The 26,637-nt window shown below is 25.4% G+C and overlaps 2 protein-coding genes across 2 annotated transcripts; one reads left to right on the top strand and one right to left on the bottom strand.

The window, feature by feature from the left end:
* Nucleotides 1–983: 983 nt before the first annotated feature.
* Nucleotides 984–3,022, top strand: LOC122848750 (NADH-ubiquinone oxidoreductase 49 kDa subunit). Its single transcript, XM_044147033.1, has 4 exons — nucleotides 984–1,201; nucleotides 1,370–1,791; nucleotides 1,856–2,327; nucleotides 2,404–3,022. Exons 1-4 carry the CDS (start codon nucleotides 1,104–1,106, stop codon nucleotides 2,807–2,809), a joined length of 1,398 nt encoding a protein of 465 aa, XP_044002968.1. The 5' UTR covers nucleotides 984–1,103; the 3' UTR covers nucleotides 2,810–3,022.
* Nucleotides 3,023–3,344: 322 nt separating this feature from the next.
* Nucleotides 3,345–26,515, bottom strand: LOC122848748 (bicaudal D-related protein homolog). Its single transcript, XM_044147030.1, has 5 exons — nucleotides 23,984–26,515; nucleotides 11,058–11,390; nucleotides 10,681–10,850; nucleotides 4,782–5,058; nucleotides 3,345–4,626 (listed from the first exon to the last, which is right to left on the bottom strand). The coding sequence occupies exons 1-5, from the start codon at nucleotides 24,224–24,226 to the stop codon at nucleotides 4,009–4,011; spliced, it is 1,641 nt and encodes a 546-aa protein (XP_044002965.1). The 5' UTR covers nucleotides 24,227–26,515; the 3' UTR covers nucleotides 3,345–4,008.
* Nucleotides 26,516–26,637: the final 122 nt, after the last annotated feature.

Here is a 26,637-nt window from a genome sequence, read left to right as displayed (position 1 = left end):
CACTGGATTATACACTTTCGTGTCACTTTCAAAGGAGAAACGATATCCATTATAATTTTCTCGTATTTTATTTATAAACTCTTGTGTATTACTTATTGGCTCTTTCTGTTTTTTCGATTTTTCTATAAAATCAATTATAGAAAAACTTAAATTTTTTAATATTTCCTCTTCTGTAAAACCAAACAGTCTATCATATTGAGGTTTTAAATCTTCAATTTTACAGGTATTGTGATCAATCAAGATCACAACTTGTCCAGCATATCCTTTCAATTCAGACAATTTATAAATTAACTGTGTAAATATATGGTAGTTGAGTGGTAATCATCGTTAATTTAAACATTGTATTTTTTTGCAATGACTTTGAGACAATTTTTCAGTTTTCCGTTAGTTAGTTCAGGGTCTGCACGTATTATCGAAGAAAAAGTCAGATGAATCACAGGATATTTTCTTTAAATAGTTCTTTGTTACCATCACAAATTTCGTTAGTCCTTGGTGAAAATATTTCTCCGCAATTTCTCCGAATTTCTCCGCATTTCTCCGCGATTACTCCAAATTTCTCCCAAATTGACCCATGCGGAGAAAAGTATCAAAATTTTTTTCCGAATTTTCTCCGAATCGACTTAGGTGGAGAAACATTCGGAAATATTTCTCCGCGATAGAAATACGCGGAGAAACGTGTGAAAAAAAATATTTTACCACGTGAGATTATATTAGTATGATAGTGTAATATAATGATATAATTAATATTAAAATAGTAGATATTTATTTATCAGTATTAACTTACATAATAATAAATAACATGAATTAATAATATACCTAAACAGAAATCAATATTTATTTCAAAGTATTTTTTATCAATTATCAATTATAATAATATGTCATAAAGGTTGCAGTGACTTGTTCAAGTTGTTTATGTTTACATATGACGCTCGGTTGCTCTCTCTCGGCTGACGGCTCTCTCGGCTCTCTCTACTATTCAAACATGGCGGATATAAAGAGAAAAAAATATATATACAAATTTAGTACGCGAGAGAGAGATTACCCTCCTTGTCATCTCCATGCAATTATTATTATTGTGAATTTTGTGTCAAAAACAGTGAAAAATGGCGACCGGAGTCTTACGTACTGTTTTAAGAAAATCCGGTGCCTTTACGGAAAAAAAGGGTCTTCTTCAAACTGCAGGAGCATTAAATATCATAAGGTAATAATTATAAATAACAATAAAATATAAAACAACAATAATACCTAAAATTTATGACAATTATGTAACAGACAATATAAAATATAACCTCAACACATTGTTATTTATCATTTGTTATTATTCAATAATAAACCAACATATATTAAAATTTTTTTATATTAAAAATAGCAAAAGACATGCTGAACAATGGACACCAGATGCAGAATATGTAAATCAATTTCAGGGTCCACTTATTTATCCAAATGATGGTATTAAATGGAAATGTCCACCAGCAAGAGGTACAAAACCAGTACCTGAACAAAATATTAAAAATACAAGAATTAATTTTGGACCACAACATCCAGCTGCTCATGGTGTATTACGTCTTATACTTGAGCTTGAAGGTGAATATGTTAAAATGGCTGATCCACATATTGGATTACTTCATCGTGGTACTGAAAAACTTATTGAATATAAAACATATATGCAAGCACTTCCATATTTTGATCGACTTGATTATGTATCAATGATGTGCAATGAACAGTGTTATTCATTAGCCATTGAAAAACTTTTAAATATTGAAATTCCATTACGTGCAAAATACATAAGAAGTAAGTAAATTATTATTGCTAAAAGATTAATTTAATTGATAATAATTTAATAATTTAATTGTAGCTTTGTTTGCTGAATTGACACGTATATTAAATCACATAATGGGTATTGGTACTCATGCTTTGGATATTGGTGCTTTAACACCATTCTTTTGGTTGTTTGAAGAACGTGAAAAACTTATGGAATTTTATGAACGTGTTTCTGGTGCACGTATGCATGCAGCATATGTACGTCCAGGTGGTGTATCACAAGATATGCCACTTGGTTTAATGGATGACATTTATCAATGGGCTAGACAGTATTCAGCTCAAATTGATCAAGTTGAAGATTTATTAACAAGAAATTCAATTTGGAAAAGTAGAACAGTTGATATTGGTGTTGTTACACATCAACAAGCACTTGATTGGGGTTTTAGTGGTGTTATGTTACGTGGATCTGGATATAAATGGGATATCAGAAAGGTAGCACCATATGATGCTTATCATCTTGTTGATTTTGATGTACCAATTGGTATTGCTGGTGATTGTTATGACAGGTAAATAAATCATACATTATATTTGCAAAAGAAAATGTTATTTAAATATATTTATTGTTGTTGTTTTTTTTTGTAGGTATTTATGTCGTGTTGAAGAAATGAGACAATCATTGAGAATCATTGAACAATGTTTAAATCAAATGCCAGCTGGTGAAGTTAAAGTTGATGATAATAAAATTGTACCACCAAGTCGTGAAGAAATGAAAACAAGTATGGAAGCATTGATTCATCATTTTAAATTATTCAGTCAAGGTTTTCAAGTACCACCTGGTGCAACTTATACTGCTATTGAAGCACCAAAAGGTGAATTTGGTGTATATCTTGTTAGTGATGGTAGCAGTAAACCATATAGATGCAAAATTAAAGCTCCAGGTTTTGCACATTTAGCTGCATTACAAGAAATTGGACCAAAACATTTTCTTGCTGATATTGTTGCTATTATTGGTACCATGGACGTTGTCTTTGGTGAAATTGATCGATAAATGTGTGATTTTTTAGCGACGAAGTAAATTATAGAAAATAGATAAAACAAAAACGAAAAAAAAAATAAATACAAAAAGCGACAAAATATATATAGCTAAAAGTGTAATTTCATTTGTGTAAATTCTTTTTATCAAATAAATAAATATGCTTCACGAAATTCCACAATGCAGTGATGTATATTCACAAATAAAAGTAAAAATGGTTATCATTAATTTTTATGTACACTTTTATATTGAATATCAGATCACTTGATAATTAATTTACACGATCCTCATAGCTCTTGAAACAAATTAAAAAATATTACTAAAATCTCAAAGATACGAATTATGGTATTGTGCAATAACTGATGCTTCATCTGCGATGGAAATTTTTTTAAGGACAGCTGAAGCCTGTCCTCTATTCAGTGTACAAATTCTAAAAAAAATTACTAATACGTTCTCTTGGGAGAATTTTTATAAACACACATAAAAGAGTAGAAAGTTTAAAGATAATTTTTTTCAATCAAACAACTATAAAACAAAATTAATAATTATATTAAAATATTAATAGCCATTTGCTTGTTTTTTTATTGTTTTATTTTTAAAAATATTTTTTATTTAATTAATTCATCAAAACACACAATAATAATTTACAATTTTTTAACAATAAAGGCACGTCAATCGAAATTTTTTAAAATTATTATAATTGCACTGTATTGAATTCATGTAAAAATTCGTTTCTGTAAATTTGAACTTTATTTATTTATTTTGAATTAATAAATTAACGTTGCTGAGCCCCGACTGGGTGGACGGACCAGATGATATAATTTTTAAGTAAAATATAATTACATTCTCATTTTCTCTCATAATCAAAATAATATTATTAAATGCATTCGTTCATCATTCAATTAAGTACATGTAAAATTATTTATCAACTAATTAACATACACTATGTACACACATTTTGAAGATTAAATAAAAAACAAAAAAAAAAAGCTTAAACAAATCACAAAATTGTTTTCCAATTAAGAAGAACACAATAAACAAGTTTCATTTATAATTTATGTGATGTAAATAATAATTGATTCACTTTGATTTTATAAAACAAAAAATTATTTACAAATTTTTTTCACAAGAGATAGAAATAAATAATTTAAAGTCAATAATCATCATCACATTAACAAAATAAAAGAAAAAATTAAATTAGTCAATTTTATCATTTAAAATAATCCAAACATTTTTTTAGCATTTCCAGTACTACGTTTTTTTCTAGCTGGTGCAGATATATCTGAATGATCAGTTGAATGACCATTTGTAATATGTGGACTTGATGGTGTTAATTTACTTTTAACATGTTCATCAATAAGTGCTTGCATATCCATTTGCCATTGTTCTAATTGTTGGCTAAGTTCAATTTTTTGTTGTATAGCTTCCATTAATTGACTATTAACTTGTAGAACATCAATTCTCGTTCTGGCAAGTTCAACTTCAGCTCTATTTTTTCTAGCAACAGCTTGATCTCTAACTGTTATTGCTTGTGCAACAATTTCATCTTTATTTAATTCTGTACCTTCAATATCACCACGTGCACGATCACGTTCTTCTTTAACACCACGTAATTCAGCATCACATACACTTAATTTACTTGTTGTATCTAATAATGCTTCACCACGACGTTTTAATTCATCTTGTGATTGTTTTAATTGATTTTGTGTATGATCAAGTTCTTCAGTAACACGATGAAGTTCAACTGCTAAATTTAATTCACCTGGTGCACCTCTTCCAGCTAATGCTAAACTAAATACTTCTTCAACTAATTCTGACAATGCTCCTGGACCCTGAAAAATAAATACAACAAGGCTTTTAATTCAACTCATTTTTTTTTTTAGTAGTATATCGGAGTATCAATAAAAAAAGAGGGTGAAATCTGATCCACTAAATACAATGTCATGTCAACTTTCAGGGGCTGTAAATAAATAATTTGATTGCTCACCTCACTGTCTGAACCATTAACAATAACAGGCATAGATTCATCACAGTCACTTTGTAATCCAGAATCATCTTCACCACGTCGTAGATGTGTACTGAGTTCTCTCAGTCTTTTGCACGCCCTTGCAACTTCTGTTCTTATATCCTCAGTCTCTCCAAGTGAACTTCCGCTCACCTCACACTCCATTTCTGCTTGCAATGAACGGGGTGGTTTTTGTATTGATCCAGATCTAGCTCTTCTTTCAGCTTCTATTGCTGCCAATGATGCTGCTAATTCGTCTCTGTAAATTAAATTGAATCGTTATTATGTAATCTACAATAGGGGTAAAGGAAAACCAGATTGACTTTTTTATTTAATCAATTTAGTTTTTTATAATAATTTTTATACTTCAATCATTTAAAAAATTTAGTTATATTAAATAGTTTTAAGATATATGTTGTTTGGTATATTCATCAATTTCTTATCTCATTGCCTAAGCATCTTTTGAAAAATAAAATAAAATAAAATAAAATACCTCTTTGCCTGTTCTATGATCCTGTTAGAAAATTAACCTCACCACTATTTTTTTTCTAATTGTTTTTTGAAAAATAAAATTTATTTTTGAAATATCAGGAGAGCAGGTAACGCAGGAGGTGAACTAGAAATTGTACAAAATACCTCTTTGCCTGTTCTATGATCCTGTTAAAAAATTAATGTCGCCACTATTTTTTTTCTAATTGTTTTTTAAAAAATAAAATTTATTTTTAAAATATCAGGAGAGCAGGTAACGTAGGAGGTAATCTAAAAATTGAATAAAATACCTCTTTGCCTGTTTTATGATCCCGTTAAAAAATTGATCTCGCCACTATTTTTTTTCTAATTGTTTTTTAAGAAATAAAATTTATTTTTGAGATATCAGGAGAGAAGGAATGACTGGAGGTAAACCGTGAATTGTATAAAATATCTCTTTGCCTGTTTTATGATCCTGTTAAAAATTAACCTCGCCACTATTTTTTCTAATTGATTTTCAAGAAATAAAATCGATTTTTGAAATATCAGGAGAGCAGGTAATGCAGAAGGTGAACTAGAATTTGTACAAAATACCTCTTTGCCTGTTCTATGATCCTGTTAAAAATTAACCTCGCCACTATTTTTTAATTGATTTAAAGAAATAAAATTTATTTTTGAAATATCAGGAGAGCAGGTAACGCAGGAGGTGAACTAGAAATTGTACAAAATACCTCTTTGCCTGTTCTATGATCCTGTTTAAAAATCAACCTCGCCACTATTTTTTTTCTAATTGATTTTCAAGAAAAAAAATTTATTTTTGAAATATCAGGAGAGCAGGTAATGCAGGAGGTGAACTAGAATTTGTACAAAATACCTCTTTGCCTGTTCTATGATCCTGTTAAAAAATTAATCCCGCCACTATTTTTTTTTTTATTGTTTTTAAAGAAATAGAATTTATTTTTGAAAATATCAGGAAAGCAGGTAACGCAGGAGGTGAACTAGAAACGAAATAAAATACCTCCTAGCCTGTCCTATGATCCTGTGAAAAAATTAATCCCGCCACTATTTTCTTTCTAATTGATTTTCAAGAAATAAAATTCATCTTTGAAATATCAGGAGAGCAGGTAACGCAGGAGGTAAACTAGAAATCGGATAAAAATACCTCCTTGCTCATTCTATGATCCTGTTAAAAATTAACCTCGCCACTATTTTTTTCTAATTGTTTTTGAAGAAATAGAGTTTATTTTTGAAATATCAGGGAAGCAGGTAACGCAGGAGGTGAACTAGAAATAAAATAAAATACCTCCTTGCCTGTTCTATGATCCTGTTAAAAAATTAACCTCGCCACTATTTTTTTTCTAATTGTTTATTAAGAAATAAAATTTATTTTTAAAATATCAGGAGAGCAGGTAATGCAGGAGGTGAACTAGAAATTGTACAAAATACCTCTTTGCCTGTTCTATGATCCTGTTAAAAAATAATGTCGCCACTATTTTTTTTCTAATTGTTTTTAAAGAAATAAAATTTATTTTTGAAATATCAGGAGAGCAGGTAATGCAGGAGGTGAACTAGAAATTGTACAAAATACCTCTTTGCCTGTTCTATGATCCTGTTAAAAAATTAATGTCGCCACTATTTTTTTTCTAATTGTTTTTAAAGAAATAAAATTTATTTTTGAAATATCAGGAGAGCAGGTAATGCAGGAGGTGAACTAGAAATTGTACAAAATACCTCTTTGCCTGTTCTATGATCCTGTTAAAAAATTAACCTCGCCACTATTTTTTTTCTAATTGTTTTTAGAGAAATAAAATTTATTTTTGAAATATCAGGAGAGCAGGTAATGCAGGAGGTGAACTAGAAATTGTACAAAATACCTCTTAGCCTGTTCTATGATCCTGTTAAAAAATTAACCTCGCCACTATTTTTTTCTAATTGATTTTAAAGAAATAAAATTTATTTTTGAAATATCAGGAGAGCAGGTAATGCAGGAGGTGAACTAGAAATTGTACAAAATACCTCTTTGCCTGTTCTATGATCCTGTTGAAAAATTAACCTCGCCACTATTTTTTTTCTAATTGTTTATTAAGAAATAAAATTTATTTTTAAAATATCAGGAGAGCAGGTAATGCAGGAGGTGAACTAGAAATTGTACAAAATACCTCTTTGCCTGTTCTATGATCCTGTTAAAAAATTAATGTCGCCACTATTTTTTTTCTAATTGTTTTTAAAGAAATAAAATTTATTTTTAAAATATCAGGAGAGCAGGTAATGCAGGAGGTGAACTAGAAATTGTACAAAATACCTCTTTGCCTGTTCTATGATCCTGTTGAAAAATTAACCTCGCCACTATTTTTTTTCTAATTGTTTATTAAGAAATAAAATTTATTTTTGAAATATCAGGAGAGCAGGTAATGCAGGAGGTGAACTAGAAATTGTACAAAATACCTCTTTGCCTGTTCTATGATCCTGTTAAAAAATTAACCTCGCCACTATTTTTTTTCTAATTGTTTATTAAGAAATAAAATTTATTTTTAAAATATCAGGAGAGCAGGTAATGCAGGAGGTGAACTAGAAATTGTACAAAATACCTCTTTGCCTGTTCTATGATCCTGTTAAAAAATTAACCTCGCCACTATTTTTTTTCTAATTGATTTTCAAGAAATAAAATTTATTTTTGAAATATCAGGAGAGCAGGTAATGCAGGAGGTGAACTAGAAATTGTACAAAATACCTCTTTGCCTGTTCTATGATCCTGTTAAAAAATTAACCTCGCCACTATTTTTTTTCTAATTGTTTATTAAGAAATAAAATTTATTTTTAAAATATCAGGAGAGCAGGTAATGCAGGAGGTGAACTAGAAATTGTACAAAATACCTCTTTGCCTGTTCTATGATCCTGTTAAAAAATTAACCTCGCCACTATTTTTTTTCTGATTGTTTTAAAAATAAAATTTATTTTTAGATATCAGGAGAGCAGGTAATGCAGGAGGTGAACTAGAAATTGTACAAAATACCTCTTTGCCTGTTCTATGATCCTGTTAAAAAATTAACCTCGCCACTATTTTTTTCTAATTGATTTTAAAGAAATAAAATTTATTTTTGAAATATCAGGAGAGCAGGTAATGCAGGAGGTGAACTAGAAATTGTACAAAATACCTCTTTGCCTGTTCTATGATCCTGTTAAAAAATTAACCTCGCCACTATTTTTTTCTAATTGTTTTTGAAGAAATAGAGTTTATTTTTGAAATATCAGGGAAGCAGGTAACGCAGGAGGTGAACTAGAAATAAAATAAAATACCTCCTTGCCTGTTCTATGATCCTGTTAAAAAATTAATGTCGCCACTATTTTTTTTCTAATTGTTTTTAAAGAAATAAAATTTATTTTTGAAATATCAGGAGAGCAGGTAATGCAGGAGGTGAACTAGAAATTGTACAAAATACCTCTTTGCCTGTTCTATGATCCTGTTAAAAAATTAACCTCGCCACTATTTTTTTTCTAATTGTTTTTAAAGAAATAAAATTTATTTTTGAAATATCAGGAGAGCAGGTAATGCAGGAGGTGAACTAGAAATTGTACAAAATACCTCTTTGCCTGTTCTATGATCCTGTTAAAAAATTAACCTCGCCACTATTTTTTTTCTAATTGTTTTTAAAGAAATAAAATTTATTTTTAAAATATCAGGAGAGCAGGTAATGCAGGAGGTGAACTAGAAATTGTACAAAATACCTCTTTGCCTGTTCTATGATCCTGTTAAAAATTAACCTCGCCACTATTTTCTTTCTAATTGTTATCAAAGAAATAAAATTTGTTTTTGAAATATCAGGAAAGCAGGTAATGCAGGAGGTGAACTATAAATTGTACAAAATACCTCTTTGCTTGTTCTATGATCCTGTTAAAAAATTAATGTCGCACCAATTTTTTTTCTAATTGAATTTTGAAAAATAAAATTTATTTCAGAAATATCAGGGAAGCAGATAACGCAGGAGGTGAACTAGAAATAAAATAAAATACCTCTTTGCCTGTTCTATGATCCTGTTAAAAAATAGACCTCGCCACTATTTTTTTTCTAATTGTTTTTAAAGAAATAAAATTTATTTTTAAAATATCAGGAGAGCAGGTAATGCAGGAGGTGAACTAGAAATTGTACAAAATACCTCTTTGCCTGTTCTATGATCCTGTTAAAAAATTAACCTCGCCACTATTTTTTTTCTAATTGATTTTCAAGAAATAAAATTTATTTTTAAAATATCAGGAAAGCAGGTAATGCAGGAGGTGAACTAGAAATTGTACAAAATACCTCTTTGCCTGTTCTATGATCCTGTTAAAAATTAACCTCGCCACTATTTTTTTTCTAATTGTTTTTAAAGAAATAAAATTTATTTTTGAAATATCAGGAGAGCAGGTAATGCAGGAGGTGAACTAGAAATTGTACAAAATACCTCTTTGCCTGTTCTATGATCCTGTTAAAAAATTAATGTCGCCACTTTTTTTTTTCTAATTGTTTTTAAAGAAATAAAATTTATTTTTAAAATATCAGGAGAGCAGGTAATGCAGAAGGTGAACTAGAAATTGAATTAAAAACTCCCCAACCTGTCTATAATTCTGTAAAAAGATCTTTAATATTTTTCAAAGATTACTTGTTTTAATTTATAATTCCTCAATGAAATTCGAAATTCTTTGGAAAGTTTTTGTTCAATTCATTAATTCGTAACAGGAACATAGAAGTAGCAAAGAGGTATTCAATTTTTTTGAAAGATCTTCTATTTTTATAATTCACTAATAAAATTGAAAATTCTTCGGACAGTTTTTTCCGAGCAGGAACGTTGTTGTGGAAAGCTTTTTTTTTTCATTTGTATGATTTCCTAGTAATTTTGAAAATTTGGAGGTATTTGGTTATTCAGAAAGCTTACTTTATTCACTTCATCATCTTCCATTCATCAAAAAACTTCAGATTAGGAACATTGTATCACCCAATAGATATTTATTATTTCAGAAATGTCTGGAAGCTCGATGATAATTGTCTTTTATGTATAAAAAAAAAAAAAAATGAATTGTATATACTAAATATGCACAGTGATGATGACTCAAATATATATAACAGTCTGGCTTTTTCTTAGTCAGTAAGTATAAATAAAAGTCAAAAAATAGAAAATATTTACTGAAAATGCAATGTTTTGTCTAAAATAACACCAAGTGAGAAGCTGTGTTAATAGCTTCTTAGAAATTTACGTTGTCGTTGAAGTAACTGGCTATTTTCATTGTTCATTCAACTACATGTTTTAATGTATGATTTTTAAACGCTCTTAAAACACACATCCTCAACAGCAATATTTTTATTGATAAATTCTAATTCTGAACATCAACGGGGACCACATGTTATAATGTTTTTTTGATTCTGCCAATTTGTATATACCTTTCTCGTTCAGCAACTTTTGCTCGATGCTCTGCTTCTCGAGCAAGTCTTTCCAAGGCTAAAGCCCTTTCTTCGGCTTCTTCAAGGGCTGACATTGCACGAGCACGTTCTTCTCGCAATTCTAATGATCGCCTTTCCAATTCAGTGCGTTGTGCCGATACCAATTCCACCTAAAAAATTAATATTCAATATGTTATTTTAATTGACACTTGTGAATATTTTTAGAAATCATCTACTAATTAAATTATGTATATACTTAAAAATAATTTATTCATTTAATATAATTTAAAAGCATTTAAATTGGATACAATATTTACTGAATGAATTTTTGATATTTATATAATAATTAGCTGGTGGATATTTATGATTATGTTTACCTCATCTCTAAGTATTTCTAAACTGCTAACATGATCCTGAAGTGTTGTACTTCTTAATGTAACTTTTTCTCTGAGTACCTTGACCTCAGATAATAATTGTTCCTCTTGCTTGGCTGCTTCTCTGAGTTGATCAGCAAACCTTGTATTTTGTGCTGTCAATTCAACAACTAATGTTGCTTGTTCACGTTCAGCTCTTCTTGCATTTTCACTTTGTTCCTCAAGTTGTATTCTCAATTTTTCAACATCTGATTGTAATTCTAGAGCTCGTGCTTCACTCTCGTCCTTGGCCTCCTCAAGACGACGACGTAATAAATGTCTTTCTTGCTCTAAACACTGAAATTAAAAAATACAAAATATTAACAAAAAATCTAATCAACAATTGACTTCTTTATTAATGTTTATTTTAAGGTTTTTAGAATACTCATAATTGCTGATTGATTGAGCAATAAATAATGATAAAGTAGCATCATCCCTCTTTTGAATAACAATGACAACAGAATAAATAAATAATACTATTCTTACAAGTTTATGAATAAAAGATTTTATGATGAATCTCGATTGAACATGATGTCACATTCAACGTTGACATCACGAAAATATTATTAGCTCTTTTATTTATCAGATCATCATGATGATTCATAAATATGAAATTTAAAATTTTAAAAAAAAAAACTTTCACTCAATGTTATTGATGTAATCAACTGTAAAAAAATTTTCCCACAATCTCAACTCTATTTTAATATTTAAAGGTAATTATTTTCAATGTAAAATTTTTTCAATACAAAATGCTTTTTACTGAATATACTTTATTAAGCAAATAACTCGATTAAAATTAATAAAAATAAAATAAAAATTGTTCAAGTCATTGATGTACATCTGTGTAAATTATTTGTATTGTGTTTACCATATTTAAAATTTTTTTTTTTTTGGTATTTTATATCGTCAGAATTATATATTTAATGAATAAAAAAATAAATTTATAAAATGTTATTTCAAGTGTGACTTTGTTTCCTTTTATTGCAAGTATTTTTTTTTCTTTTTCGTTTATAACATTGTTTCCATAAAATTATCTACAGTATAAGAAATAAACCCTTTGTTTTCACGTCCGTGTTTTTATAGCCATTACGCAAGTACATCCACAATAAGAAATTTAATTTATAAAAAATGTACAAATTGCGTGTGTAGCTTTTTGTTGTTATTATAATATTTTTCTTAAAATTTAAATTGAATACTTTTATATAGCCATGTGTTAATTAATAATTTAAAGTTAGATCAATTTGTGTTTTTTTTTTAAATACTCAACTCAATGGAAAATATATTTATATGTACTTGAGAAAACTTTTAGTAGACTATTATGTCGATAAAAAACAAGGCCACTCAAAGTGAAGAGAAAAAATAGAAAAAAAAAAAAATGACAAATACCTCAGGCAGTATCTTAATTCATGGCCAAAGAAAGAAAAGAGTAAAAGACAATCCTTTGTTTAATTTAACTTAATCACTTTCTATTCAATAAAAAGCTTATAAATTTTTTTAGCTTTTTTTCTTCGACAATGTTTGAAGAGAGATTTTACATGGCTTCATATCGACTACATCTTAACAAATTGTATAATATACAAAACAAGTACAAATGTATCATCAAAAAAAGAAAAAAGAAATTCATGTAGATATTTATTCTGTTGTAATTTCAATTAAATATTGAATAATTTAATTAAATAAAAAATAAAAATTTCAAGTGAGCTATGACCATGTGAAATTAATTAAAAAACAGCATATGTATGAATAAATAATTCAATGTCAATACAAGATAAAAAATTTAAAATAAAAAATGATGAAAAAGAAAAATTTAATCAGTAAAAAATAGTGGTCATTGATCTTGAAATCAATGAGTGTCAATTTATCTATTCACAAGTGCCAGATGCCGCATGATATGAGTGCTTAGATGCTTAAAATAAAAAAAAAAAAAAAATATTATTTATATTTATCTAGGTCAAGCTATAAAAAAAATAAATTCACCGGGCTGAATCATGATTTTGAATTAAATAAAAAAAAAAAAATAATCTACAACTGGAATTTTACCTCTTTGTTTCATTTTATGGACACAGATGAGTGAATTTATGGCAAAGTATATGTATTGTATTAAATGCTGATGAAGAAACATTTAAAAAAAAAAATAAAATCATGGGGCTGAAGACAGGGAAAGTCAGTCAAATGACCAAGAATTTACTCAGGCAAATCAAATCTTAAAATGTACATTATCTTGAGATCACAACAGATGCTGTAAATCATGATAACAAATTAATTTATTTACATGATATTTGTGAGCAATTAAAATCTCAAAGTTTCATCTGACTAAGAACCATATAAAATATAAAATAAAAATGATAAATTAATTATATTCTTACAAAATTATAAACACATTAATTAAAAAAAAAAAATAAAAATATTTTGAAATATTACTTTCACAAATAATTTTTTAAAAATGATAAAATAATTTTTTTTTTCCTTTATTTTTTAACATGTGGGTTGAAGGACTAATAAAACATCCTCGAAATTATTTAAATTATTTGCTCGTGTAATTTTTTTTTCTCCAAATTTATAGATATTTAAAATAAAATAAAAAATTTTTTTAAAAAAATAATATCATTCAAAAGGTGTGGTGTAAAATCAATAAATAAAAAAAAATTAAACTTGAGAATAATGTGGATTAATTGAGGTGTGTGTGTGTGTGTAAATACGTGGGTGAAAAAAAATATGAAAATAAAAAAAAATAAACTCACAATACTATTATACATATAACAAAATAGTTTTGGTAATTTTATTGAGCTGATGTTAATGTATAACATAAAGCCAATGTCCTTGGTTCCCGTGGTAACTCATCGACCAATTGGAGTTTATACAGGTTCAAACAATCATACCCACGTGAATGGCCATCATACTCAACATTTTCAATGACGATAATAATCACAATAATAATTTTATAAATAATAAAAAATATAAAAAATAATAACTCGAGTTACAAAATAATTTATAGACAATAAATTGATAATTAAAAATATTTGAAACTTTTTTTTTAAATGTACTCAAATTTGCACGAAACAAACTGCTAAAATTTTGAGTTAATTTCGAATGAAAAATTATTAAAAAATTAAAAATATTAATCATTTAAATTCAAGGCTATCATTGCGAAATTTATTGACACTTTTATTTTAATTAATTTATATTTTTTTATATTGATAAATTTTTTTTTTCATCTAATTTAATTTAGTTAATAAAATTTTTTAAATAAATTGAATTAAAAGGTTTTTTTAATTTGATTAAATTTAAATATGCTGATACATTATGTGGCTTTTTTTTTTTTTATCTCACTTTGGTGTTATAAACAACGTTGTATTACTAAAATAAATTAATTGAGTTATAACTTTAGCATGTATGTGCAATATCTATTCATATGAAAATTAAAGGACCGTTCACTTTTTAGTTGATGATAAATATAACAACTTGAAAATAACCGTGTTTTATTTGTTAATTAAAAAATGTCTTATATAAATTATTTTATATTAATTAATTAAATAAATAATATCCTTGATATTCATTAATAATTAATATAATACTTCCTTTTTTAATTATCATGAAAAACAAAAAGCAAAATAAATTTTTTAAAAATGACAAATTGTATAAATAACGGAATTTTTGTGCGACAATTAAAATTAATTTTTTGAGCTAATTAAAAATGTTTTAAAAAAACTACTTTATAATTACGTATTATTTCCGTTATTTAATGTCTAAAAAATAATTGCATAACGATGTCATTCAAGCAAAATAATAATTATAATTATATAAATAAATAAAATATAAAGAAAAAATAATTTAACATTTAATTAATTACTCTAGACACGAAAATAAAGTTGGATTAAGCCAAGTGATTGATAGAGATGTGCATTTTGTTTTTTTTTTTTAAAAAAACAAAACTTGTATATCTGTGGATATACTTTCACTATAATATTTTTGTATTTATTAAATAGTTGTTTATTCAAAGGTCGAATGCCATCTTAGATTACAAATCCTGTCAGCTTGAAATTTATTTTTTTTTATATAAATTTGAGCTTATTTTTTTTTTATTAGATGAGATATCAGGTACGTGTAATTCAAAGTGGCATCGAGACAATGACAATGACCTATTTATAAATATATTTTTTACGTCGCAATAAATATATTATAGATAAAATAAAATCTCATAAAATTATTTATCAAGTAAAAAAGAAAATTTTTTAAAATTTCTTTGATTTTTCTTCGTTAATTAAACTCACTCGTTAATATTTTAAAATTATTTTTTTATATTTATCATTGTTGCTAATGTATTAAAATATGTTTTTTTTTTTTTTAATAATAAATACTAAACAAGCTGATTATTAACAAAAAATTATCAACTTTATATCTTGATATATATTGAAGAGATCATCACATTATCACAAACTAATATATAGGTAAATAAATAATTTTTTTGTTCCGGGATATAAAGAGCTGTATTTGATAAAATTTCTAGGAACTAATTATTGTAGAAAAATAAAATTATAAAATTAATAAAATGATATAACAATCAATATTTTTAATTTAAAAAATAAAAAATCGAAAAATGAGTCATAGAATTAATTGATCTATAAAAATAATAAAACATAATATTCAACAACAACATAAATAAAATTGCGCAAAATAGATAAATTCATACGATAAAATGAGCAAATCGGTTAATCAAGATATCGATTTTTCTAAGTATAAAAAAAATAAACAAGAGGTTCACTTTCAATAATGATAGCTGACCAAGTACTTGTATAAAACAGTACCATTATTTTTTCACTATAAATATATGACGTTTCAAATTTTACTGACAAGATGTAATAATTAATAAAGAATAAATCACGCTATCATCTTTATTATTTAATTATTTATTTAACAATAATTAATACCTTTTAAGCTCAAATTAATAAGTCTACATACAATATTGGTGTTCAATTGTGGAACGGTCGTTGCTACTAATTTATATATAGAAAGTAAAACACTGCAAGTAAATGTGTTTTATGAAACAAATCATTTTTACAATACTTGTAATATAATAACTGTATTTATTTTTGATAAACATATGATATATTTAAACTGTACGACTTTCAAATTGTTTATAATAATCCAACTTCCCTCAGCATGGTTTTTTTTAAATAAAATATTTTTTTAATTTCAATAGAGACATTTCTTAGCTTAGCCCAAAATATTAATTGATATATTTTTTTACAGATAAAATAATTTAAATAATATTGAATTGAATCAAATAATACTGTTAGTAAAGAAAAATATAAAATTATAAATGTATTTTTAATTTGATTTTAATTTAAATATAAAAATGTTGTTTGAAATAGTTATTTTTTTAAATACAGGAATTGTTTATTTGAAAGGTAATATAAAATGGTATAATAGATGTATACGATATAGGACAATCGACATTGATTTGTCGATTCACTTTCCCCTCAGTATATCAGCTACGATAGAAATCCAAAAAGAAGGAGTAGAATAATTGTGATAGTAGAAACGTAATCGTGACGGCAATGGTCCGTAACTGAATATATATATAAATTTATACATGTAATACTTGGCTATATTATTCAAACACATGCTATTTATTTATAAATACTGTATATAAATGTTAAATAAAAAAAAAAAAATACATAAACTGAATTTAATCCTGTCCATCTTGTAATTTGAACTTATTTGATCTATTGCGCATCTCTTACTGTTGTTATTTATTTTTTATTTTTTTTTCATTTTACTTAAAATAATGTTAGAAATAAAAAAAATATCATGATAATAATAATAAAGGTTTTACGTAATTATGATAATTATAAAATAAAAGTTACAATATTTTTATAGAGAGTTTGAAATCCTTTGTTTAAACAAGATATTAAGAAATTTCTGGAAAAATATTTTCACGATATATTTTTTATTTTTATAAAAAAATATATATTTTTAATTAATTAATTAATTTTTTTTTTTATTTAATTCAAGTATTTTTTAAGTAATTAAAAATAGTTGATTTAATAAAAATTAATACAAGTATATTGATGGAATTTCGTTGGGCTTTATTAGTGTAGAAAAAAAAAAATAGATAAATAAAACAAAGAGGTCATTAAACACGCACGTTTATAATACTAATTAATAATAGTAATTTAGAAATTTTTTTGTTATTTTTAATACAAAATGATGATGGCATTGAATAAAATAATGAGAACGGATATTCATAACTGATAATATTGTGCAATAAATATATCTTGAAACCCGGGTTGACTTTTAATTAACAAGGTCAATGAAACATACGGCTTATTAGACTTGAATTCGTGTGAGTAAAATGAAGGTTTCACCTTTTTTGTATGATGTGATCTTGTGATTCTCACCACCATCGTCATCATCATCATCATCGACTTTGTCTATGTCGTGAATTTATACCCTCAAAATTAATAGCAAATATATATCAAGTTAAAACAATGCTGGGTACATTTAAATCACCACAAAAAACAAGTTCATTAATTATTATAATTAGATAATTAATTAAATGAAAATTGTTATCTAATTATATCATCTAATTATGTATTGTTTTAAAATTAAGAATTTTAATTTTTCAATGAAATTTACATGATTAAAAATTACATTAAAAAAATATTTAAATATTTGATTTTGTTATAATTTTATAAAATGAATATTTAATTGAAAAATTATTTTATTATATTTACTGGATTGTACTCTCTAGAGTATTTTAAATTTTAAAAATTTTTAAATTAATTTAATGAGTGTATTACAAGTTTGTTAAGGTAAAATACTAAAATTTAGCTATTTATTATGTAAACTAATTATGCATGTTGATCTGTTAACTACAATGTTTGTATTATCTATTGTAGAATATATTTTAGTTTTTTTTTTTTCTATATCAAGAGTATCAAGACTTGACACGGTGTATTCCTTCTTACTCATCTGTTTCCCGTTTCCTGGTTTGAGTCTACTTTATTCATTCAAGCCTTTGTCATTTCTCACGCCCTATTTTATAACGGTACATATACTCATCCACCTCAAGGATTTTTAATCCAGGTATTTTTCAAAAAAAAATTCTTTTTTATTCTCTGAAAATAGTGTTTAAAGTCGAAAATAAAAAACTGGTTTTATATTTTCTATATTTTTTCATCCAAAGGGATTTTTTTTTTGGTACTTGAAGAATTTTTTTTTTTCCAATTTAGGGTAACTACATTGAAATAAAGTTTGTAAATAAATTTCTATGTTTAAAAATTACAAGAAAATTATTGAATTAATATTTTTTGTAAAAGGAAAAAACAATGTATATAATTCAAGTTATAAAATTTGAATACTGTATTGTTAAAATAATTTGAAAAGTACTTGATGATAAAAATTAAAAAAAGGATAATACAATGAATGAGTAGTTGCACCTGGATAATACAATAAAACCCTCGACAATTTTTAAACGGTTTTGTTTGATATGTGAAGAGTAAATTTCCGGTTGTACTTTAATTTTTTTTTGTTATATTTAAATTGAATATTCAATGCTGGGTGGAATAATCAACCTCCCACGAATTGATTCATGATAACATTCAAAACAAGACTCTCTTTGTTTTATTTCTAAGAAATATTTCATCTATGAATAAAAAATTAAAGCATGCTCAAGTTTTTTTTTGAGTAAAAAATTAATATAATATATTTTTTTTTAATTAATAAATTTTAAATATTATTAATAGTTGTTCAAAAAAAATGAAAATATTTAAAGATTTCTCGAAATTATTTAGCCAACTTTAGAGCCATTTTTAAAATAATTTTTCAACTTAATTTGAGCTGACAAAAAAAATTTTAATTACCTAGAAATACTCTTATTACATTTCCATTTATTTTATTCATATTTTCATATAATAATTCTCTGTAACATCTCAACTCCAAAATAAATATATATTTTTTTTTAAAGAAATAAAACCCAAGTATAAATGTAAAATAAAAAAAATATTCCGAATGAAATATTTATATGATATTGACGCATTTAAAACTCGCACTAATTACAACAAACTTTCCTACTTGAAAAAAAAAAAAAAAAAAAAAACACATACATAAGCTGTATGAATGTGTGAAATGGTGCATGCTATAATTCATCATGCAGTCAAAAGACTAATTAGCCAGATGTTTAAATGCAAACATTCGTTGATTCGTATATGTTTGTACTATTTACAATTATACCAGGTGAATATATGGTTGGTAAAGAAAACGAAGATAAACAATTAACACAACAAATATAATAAACTACAATATTATTAAAAAATTATATATTTATTTAATTGTAATTAAAAAATATAATCAAGGTGGAATCTCAGTAGGTAAGAGTATCCACACAATATATAATTCCCATCTACACTCTATACAGTATATATTATCATCATCACTGGGTCAGTAATGAAAATAAAAAACAAAGCTATATGGTGTGTTAATTATTGTAACAAGTGAAGATGATTATTCGGAACAGTATATATAAAATTCTAGGTGATTTATTACAAAGAAAAGGGGTTAAAATAATATTTACATTTTTATACAATGTTGTAATTAAAATACATTAATATGTTAAGTGAAAGAATTCATGTGACTTTGTAAATTGCAAGATACACGTGTGAATATATATCGAGGTACATTGAAAATTAATATAGAAAAAAAAGAAAATGAAAGATAATGAAAGAAAAATAAAACTCTCAGAATTTTCTGATGGGTATGATAGACAGTGTTGCTGTCTCAATTGAGGTCTATTGCAAATTTATAATTGAAAAGAAAATTACTGTACAAGAAAATTCAGAAAAAAATGTGTGTTTACTTAATTTTTATTTTTTTTATCATTCGTCTGGAACAATTGTTATTTTTACACGTCTGAAGATTATTTATTAATTTATTTTTATATATTTAAGAAAGGCAAATGTGGTAATAAAAAAAAAATATATAAATTGATAAAAGAGACATTTTTTTCTTTTATTACTTAATAGTAATTTTCAAGAAATTGAATTATTTCGAAATAGCTTATTGATATTTTTATAACATCGTCCTAGATAAAATGTTAATTTGTAAATATTCATTTTTCAATTTGACGCTAACAATAAATTTTTAAAATATTGTTAAATTATTTTACCGAGACAAAATAGTATACGCATTAAGATAATAAATATAAATTTATTTCTCGCGTCAATCGGTATCCGGGTCATTGAAAATTGCGGAGGAATGACAAGAAATTTCAGAATAAAATATAAAATAATTTAGTTATTAATTTATTCTCAAGGATATATATCAATTGAATAATAATTATTACATAAATTTATAATTTTTTTATGTAAATAATAAATTGAAAAACTTTCTGCAATTTTTTTAAATTTTAGCAAAAAAAAAATCAAATCTTTTTATTTTTATATATAATTATTCTTGTCCATAAAATTTTGTAAAAATGTTAACAAGCCTAGCCGGATACGAACATCTAACTCATCTCGTTTGTTAATTTAAAAAAATTTTTTTTTTCATAACCCTGAATTACACACCGACTGAAAAAACATACCTTAAATTTCTCGCGCCATTTCTTTTTGAATGTATTATAATAAACAGGTCATTATATAAATAAAAATAATAAAAATAAAATTACAATTAGACAATATAAAAAATAACAATTTGACATTATAAAAAAAATAAGAAAATGTCATGTTATATCCTTTTTATTTTTACACAAAGGATTTGACCAACTTTCACTTTATTGCACGAAATATTTGTTTTAAATGTAAATTTATTTAGCGAACCAAGCGGAAACAACTCGTCTTAATTTTTTTATTTATAAAAAATAACAACGATAAATATATATTCCCTTAATTTTCATTATTGTCATTGTTTGTTTGTTTATTTTTCAAATAATTTCGTCGACTTTGAGAAGATATTGTTGTTTAGATAAAAACTTTTTAATTAACATATGTCTCTGTAATTTTTTTTCATTTCGAAAATCTACTTGAAATATATTTTGTTATACAGTAAAAATAATACCACTTTGTTAGCTCAAAGAAAATAATAAAATTTTATTTAAAAATAATTTATTACACGATGAAGGAGTTGACATATTGGGGTGTATTGATGTCGAGGTGTTATTTCATCTTTCCGGTAATGAATTATCCTGTATACACACATTGCCATTACAGGATGTACACGCCATAGTGCTTTTTATAATAATAATTATATTAAATATACGGAAATGCAATTGTCGAACATTACTCTCCTTTCTAAAAAATTATTTTTCGCTTGTAATTATTTAAATGAAGTATTTTTTATTTAAATTTTTCGATTCTTGACACGTTTAACTTTTAAAACACCCATTTTATATAGACATGCGAATATACGTAAATAAACACGAGGCTAATTTTAATTTAAAATAATAATAATAGTTGAAAAAATATTTAAAAAAAAACTATTATCAATTTTATTTATTTAATTTTTAGAAATAATAATTTTAATGTTTTTTTTTTCGAGTTAAAATCAGCGAGATAATAATGACAACAAACCAGTGAGCAGCACAAACTGGATTTGCACTTGAGTTGGCTTCATTTTATAATCCAAAGAAAAATAAAATATTTTTTTTTACAATAATGTGGCTTAGCATGGCTGTAGACTGTCTGTAACTTTGGATTAAGTGATATACCTATTCTCTATATCGATTGCAAAACTACTAAAATATATATGCATTTTTTTTTTTTTTTCTATATTTTTCTATGACAACATGTATCTATTGCATGGAACAAGCAGATAAAGAAAATCTTTGAATATTAGATACAGTAAATATGAAGGAAAAATTATATTATATTTTAAATCTGATCGATAAAATATTATAGAAAAAATTAGAAATAAAAACTGTCGTTAATAAAAAAACTTTGTGAAAATTGTGTTTCAACTGACATCATGCTTTTCGTAAAAATAAATAGTAAAAATATAAATTAATTGAGAGATAAATATGTCGATTATATAAATTGATTTTAGTATTTATATTTTGTAATTGGAATTTTTATTTTTGAGATATTTTTTTTCTACAAAACATGATGCAAGAAATACGTCGTTCTATAACGAGTATAAACTACGTGAGTAAATTGTCTCAAGACATAATAAATCTTGTACAAGTACCGACCCTTCCTCAACAATGTATATGCACTTTGGATAATTTTTTATTTCTTTTTTCATATTTGTGCAAAGTATAGAGGTCAAAATAGGACAACGGTATATCAAAGCATAGTAAGACAGACAGAGCGTGGTACCGGGCATTGTTACATGGATTATTTTTTTTTTTCGTTTATTTTATTTTTATATCTATCTTTTAAAAGTTATGTTACCCAAGTCCCGCTGACTTGTTTCCACGCTTTCGTAGCTTTCTGAGCTCAACTGCCGAATATAATTATTAATTGCATTACTATTGTGTATGACTATATATTAAAAATTATTATTTTTCATTTGCAATTTTTTTACTCTTGTTTTTAATATTTTTAAATGTTATTATTTGTTTTTTTTTTTCAATTCAATTATATATATTTTTCACTTTCATGATAAATAATTATAGCTAAAAGTTTTAATAATTGTATTACTTTTAAAAAATAAAATATAAATGTTGGAAAAAAAATTGATTAAATAATTATGACGTTATCGCAATTGAATATGATTTTTTTTTTAAATATATAATAATATATGTCACCGTTTATTTCAATAATATTTTACACTTGTGCAAGTGTAGTAATTATTTTCGAATCTGTTATAAGTCTTATCATTTTTTTTATCAGTAGTTGTTCACTGTGCATTACGCTCAATGTCAACAACCGGTCACATTTAACATTCATGGTCAGTTTAATGAAAAGCAGCAATTTTAAAAATTAAAATTTCTCAAATGAAGATTATTTTCTTTATTATTTATCATCAGAATAAAATAAATAATAAATATAAAAGCAGCTAGTCTAAAATTAAATTCAACTGAGATTAAATTAAAATTAATTTCTCCAGATCTTGATACATATATAAGTATGTGGATCAAGATGATGCGAGAATTAAAAAGTCAAAAAATTAAATGTATATTTTAAAATATACTGAGAATAAAAATAACACATTATTATGGTAGAAAATTGGCAAATTGCCAAAATCTTTTAAAGTTTTAAACTCGACAGTCGACACCATAAATTTAATACCAAGCTATACATTAAATTTTATGACACAAAAAATATCAAGAATAATAATAATTTTTTTGTTTTAATTTTAAGCTATGAACCAGATTGTAAAAACAACATTCAATGCACCATTGAAATAAATGAATAAATTCATCAACAATAATAAAATACTTTCATTGAATATTTTAGAAAAAAAAAAAAAAAACTTGTACTGAATCCATTTTTAATCAGACTTGTAGAATTTTAATGCGATTTATTTTCACTCTTATATTTAATATATATAGATGATCAATTAAGTGCTTTCTTTAACTAAATACTTTTTAAAAAAATATTTGTTTTTAAATTTTATTTTGATGATTCGATTAATGTGGCATTTAAATTCATAAAATATTGACAAGTGATTTATTATTTTTTAAGTGTTCCATATTGTGAGAGAGTAATTAATCGATTTGTTTTTTTTTTTATGATTAATACACAACACAGTTTTAAATTTATAATTATTTTTAAAGTTAAAAATAAATAAAGAAATTGTATTAAAATTAATACAATATTGATTCTTGATTTCTTTTTTGATCAATACAATTGACGAATAATTTCCGGGTTAAAAAATATTTCAAGAACCATCATTAAATTGATGTTAAAATATTTATAAATAAAATCAAAAAAAAAAAAAAAAAAACTCACTTCAAGTTTATTGGCATATTCCTCAGTAAGTGCTTCACCCTGTCTTGTTAATTCTTGATTTCTTTCCAACAATGCTTTACCAAGTTCAGCAGCAAGTACAAGATCTCTTTCTCTTTGTTTAAGTAACTCATGTGGATCACCAACATCATCATCCCTATCCAAGGAATTTCTCCTTGCTTGTAAATCTGATATCATGTCTTCAAGCGCATAAGGCTCCAACTGTCCCTCTTTTCTTGGCAGCATTTCAACAATATATTAAAATAATAATTATAATTTTTCTACTGTTTATTTATTCACCTCTTATATACACTCATACACTCTTGACGATAGAAATTTTTTTTTTCTTTTTTTTTTGACACATTAATACTCAATAATCCCCACCTGAGATGCAATTTTTTTTTTTATTTTAATTTTTATTTGATATTCTGAAATGGTGGACGGTTTTTTTTTTAGTCGTAGTGACGTTTTTTTTCTTTCTCTTATCAAAACAATGTAAATAAATAAAAAAAAATATACGTCGGTTCAATAATCAATGACGCTATAGCTGCAGTTGTTGTTGTTGTTGTATCCTATCACCATATCTAACATTTAATGAAGTCAATACAATGCCTCCTAACGCCTCAATATTTATCGTCATAAACATTTTTGAAATACTACTTGACTCACTGTTTTCGTTGTGCGTCAATCACATAATTTTTTTTTACACTTTCATTATTTCTTTTTTCATTTTTACTTTCATAAAAAATAAATATCTTCTTCTTTTATTTTTTTTTTTTTTGTGCTACACTAAAAACATTGTTAATTATTTATTTTTTTTTTTTAATTAAAAATTTACTGGTGATTATGATAATAATGAGATATTTTAAAAAATGTAAAATAGTAAAAACAAGTTTGTTGTTACAGATGACACACTGAGACACTTAGTTTGTATTTTTTTTTGTTTTACAATTTTCTTCAATTGAATTTCTCAACATCCGGTCTTGATTTATTGACTAAATGTCAAACTAGGTATAGGTATTTCATTGAGAATGTCATATGAGAAATGATAATATGACAGATTGATATTTAATAAACTAGTTTGTCAAGTTTTTTGTTTTTATAAATTATTTATCTGCTTTTTTTTCACGTGACACTTTGTATTGTGCCGCAAAAATAATTATATATATTTTTTTAAATCTGATCAATGATCATAAATGACAAATTTTTTCATGTCAATTATAATTAATCATTGAAACACAAAAAAAAAAAAAAAGAACAAAAAAAGAAAACAAATTACTTGACTTGATATTTTTTTTAAAAACTTTTTTTTAATTTTTGTTTTATTTTAACACGTTTTTTATTGTTGCTCCAGCAAACAATATCCAAATAGTACATTTGGAAAAGACAAAAAAATAAATAAATAAAATATATATTTAATAATTAAATATTCACTGTTATTTTTTTAACTAAAAAACACGAAAAGGTTCATGCTAAGATGAGGCTCTAAATATCCAAACGCGTAACGACGACTCTCGTTCTTCAACGTAAATCATTATTTTAAAAAAAAAACTAAAATAAATGTTGCACGCACAGTCTAAACTGGACACAGTGATTCTCGTGAAGGTAAAATAAAAATGATTGTAGAATAAAATATAAAAAAACCAACAACAAAGATCGATTAAAATCGTCCGCAGGCGATCGATTGTTTCGAGTAACTCCAACTCACACAATATTTCTTCACAGAAATAATCTTTTTTCTGTTTTTATATTTTTTTTTATATATTTCGATTATCGAGTTGTCCTTGTACCGTAAAATTTTACCTAAAAAGAACACAATGACGATGAAAAATAATATCAACTTTACACGCGATGACCATGGATAAAGTCAACGACTGTCTACTCCAAAAAAAAAACTCAATAATCCTCTTTGATATAAATTTTTTTTTGTTGTTAATATTCACACAGCTGACATATGTCACAATTAATTGTCAAATAAAAAATACAACTCTACTACTCTACACTTTTTCTTGAATTTAACATGATGGTTTTCATTATTTTTTAAATCCTTTGTTTGCTCAGCCCATGATTTTTTCTTTTCTTTTTTTTTTTCAATAAAAATCACCCATGTATTTATAATATATATATTATTTATTTAAATAATCATATTTAACCATCAAGTTTAACTTGTTTTATATTTCTGACTCACTAACTCGTGAGTTGAAAAATAAATATTACGGAATCAGCTTGTCTGTGAGTAATACATACACAAAAAGAAAAAAATTTAAAATTCAAAACTCCCCACTTTTTTTATTGACTCATTACCTTTTTATTAAAATTTAATTATAATATAATGTAAAAAAAAAAACTGTTTTTAATTAATTTAATTAAAATTATCTAATGTTATTTAATTAAGTAGTCTTTATCATTGAAATTATTTATAAAAATATTGTGGCGTCACCAGAGGTTTGTTGTTATTTTTTTTTATTAGTTATATCGCGACTAGCAACCGACGTAGACGCGTATCAAAACGAGACTCATGCAGCTACACGCGGGCATGGAAATGGAACGTTTACCTGCTTCATACTTCCCCCCTGCTCCCTACTATACACAGCCAACAATCCCCACAGTGTCTTCCCACCCTCTTGCACTAGGTACATAATTGTAACTCTTTCTTT

Source organism: Aphidius gifuensis, linkage group LG2 (assembly GCF_014905175.1).
Source record: "Aphidius gifuensis isolate YNYX2018 linkage group LG2, ASM1490517v1, whole genome shotgun sequence".
NCBI lineage: Eukaryota > Metazoa > Arthropoda > Insecta > Hymenoptera > Braconidae > Aphidius > Aphidius gifuensis.
Note: the sequence above shows the minus strand (reverse complement) of the source record. Positions and strands in the feature narration are given on the sequence as shown.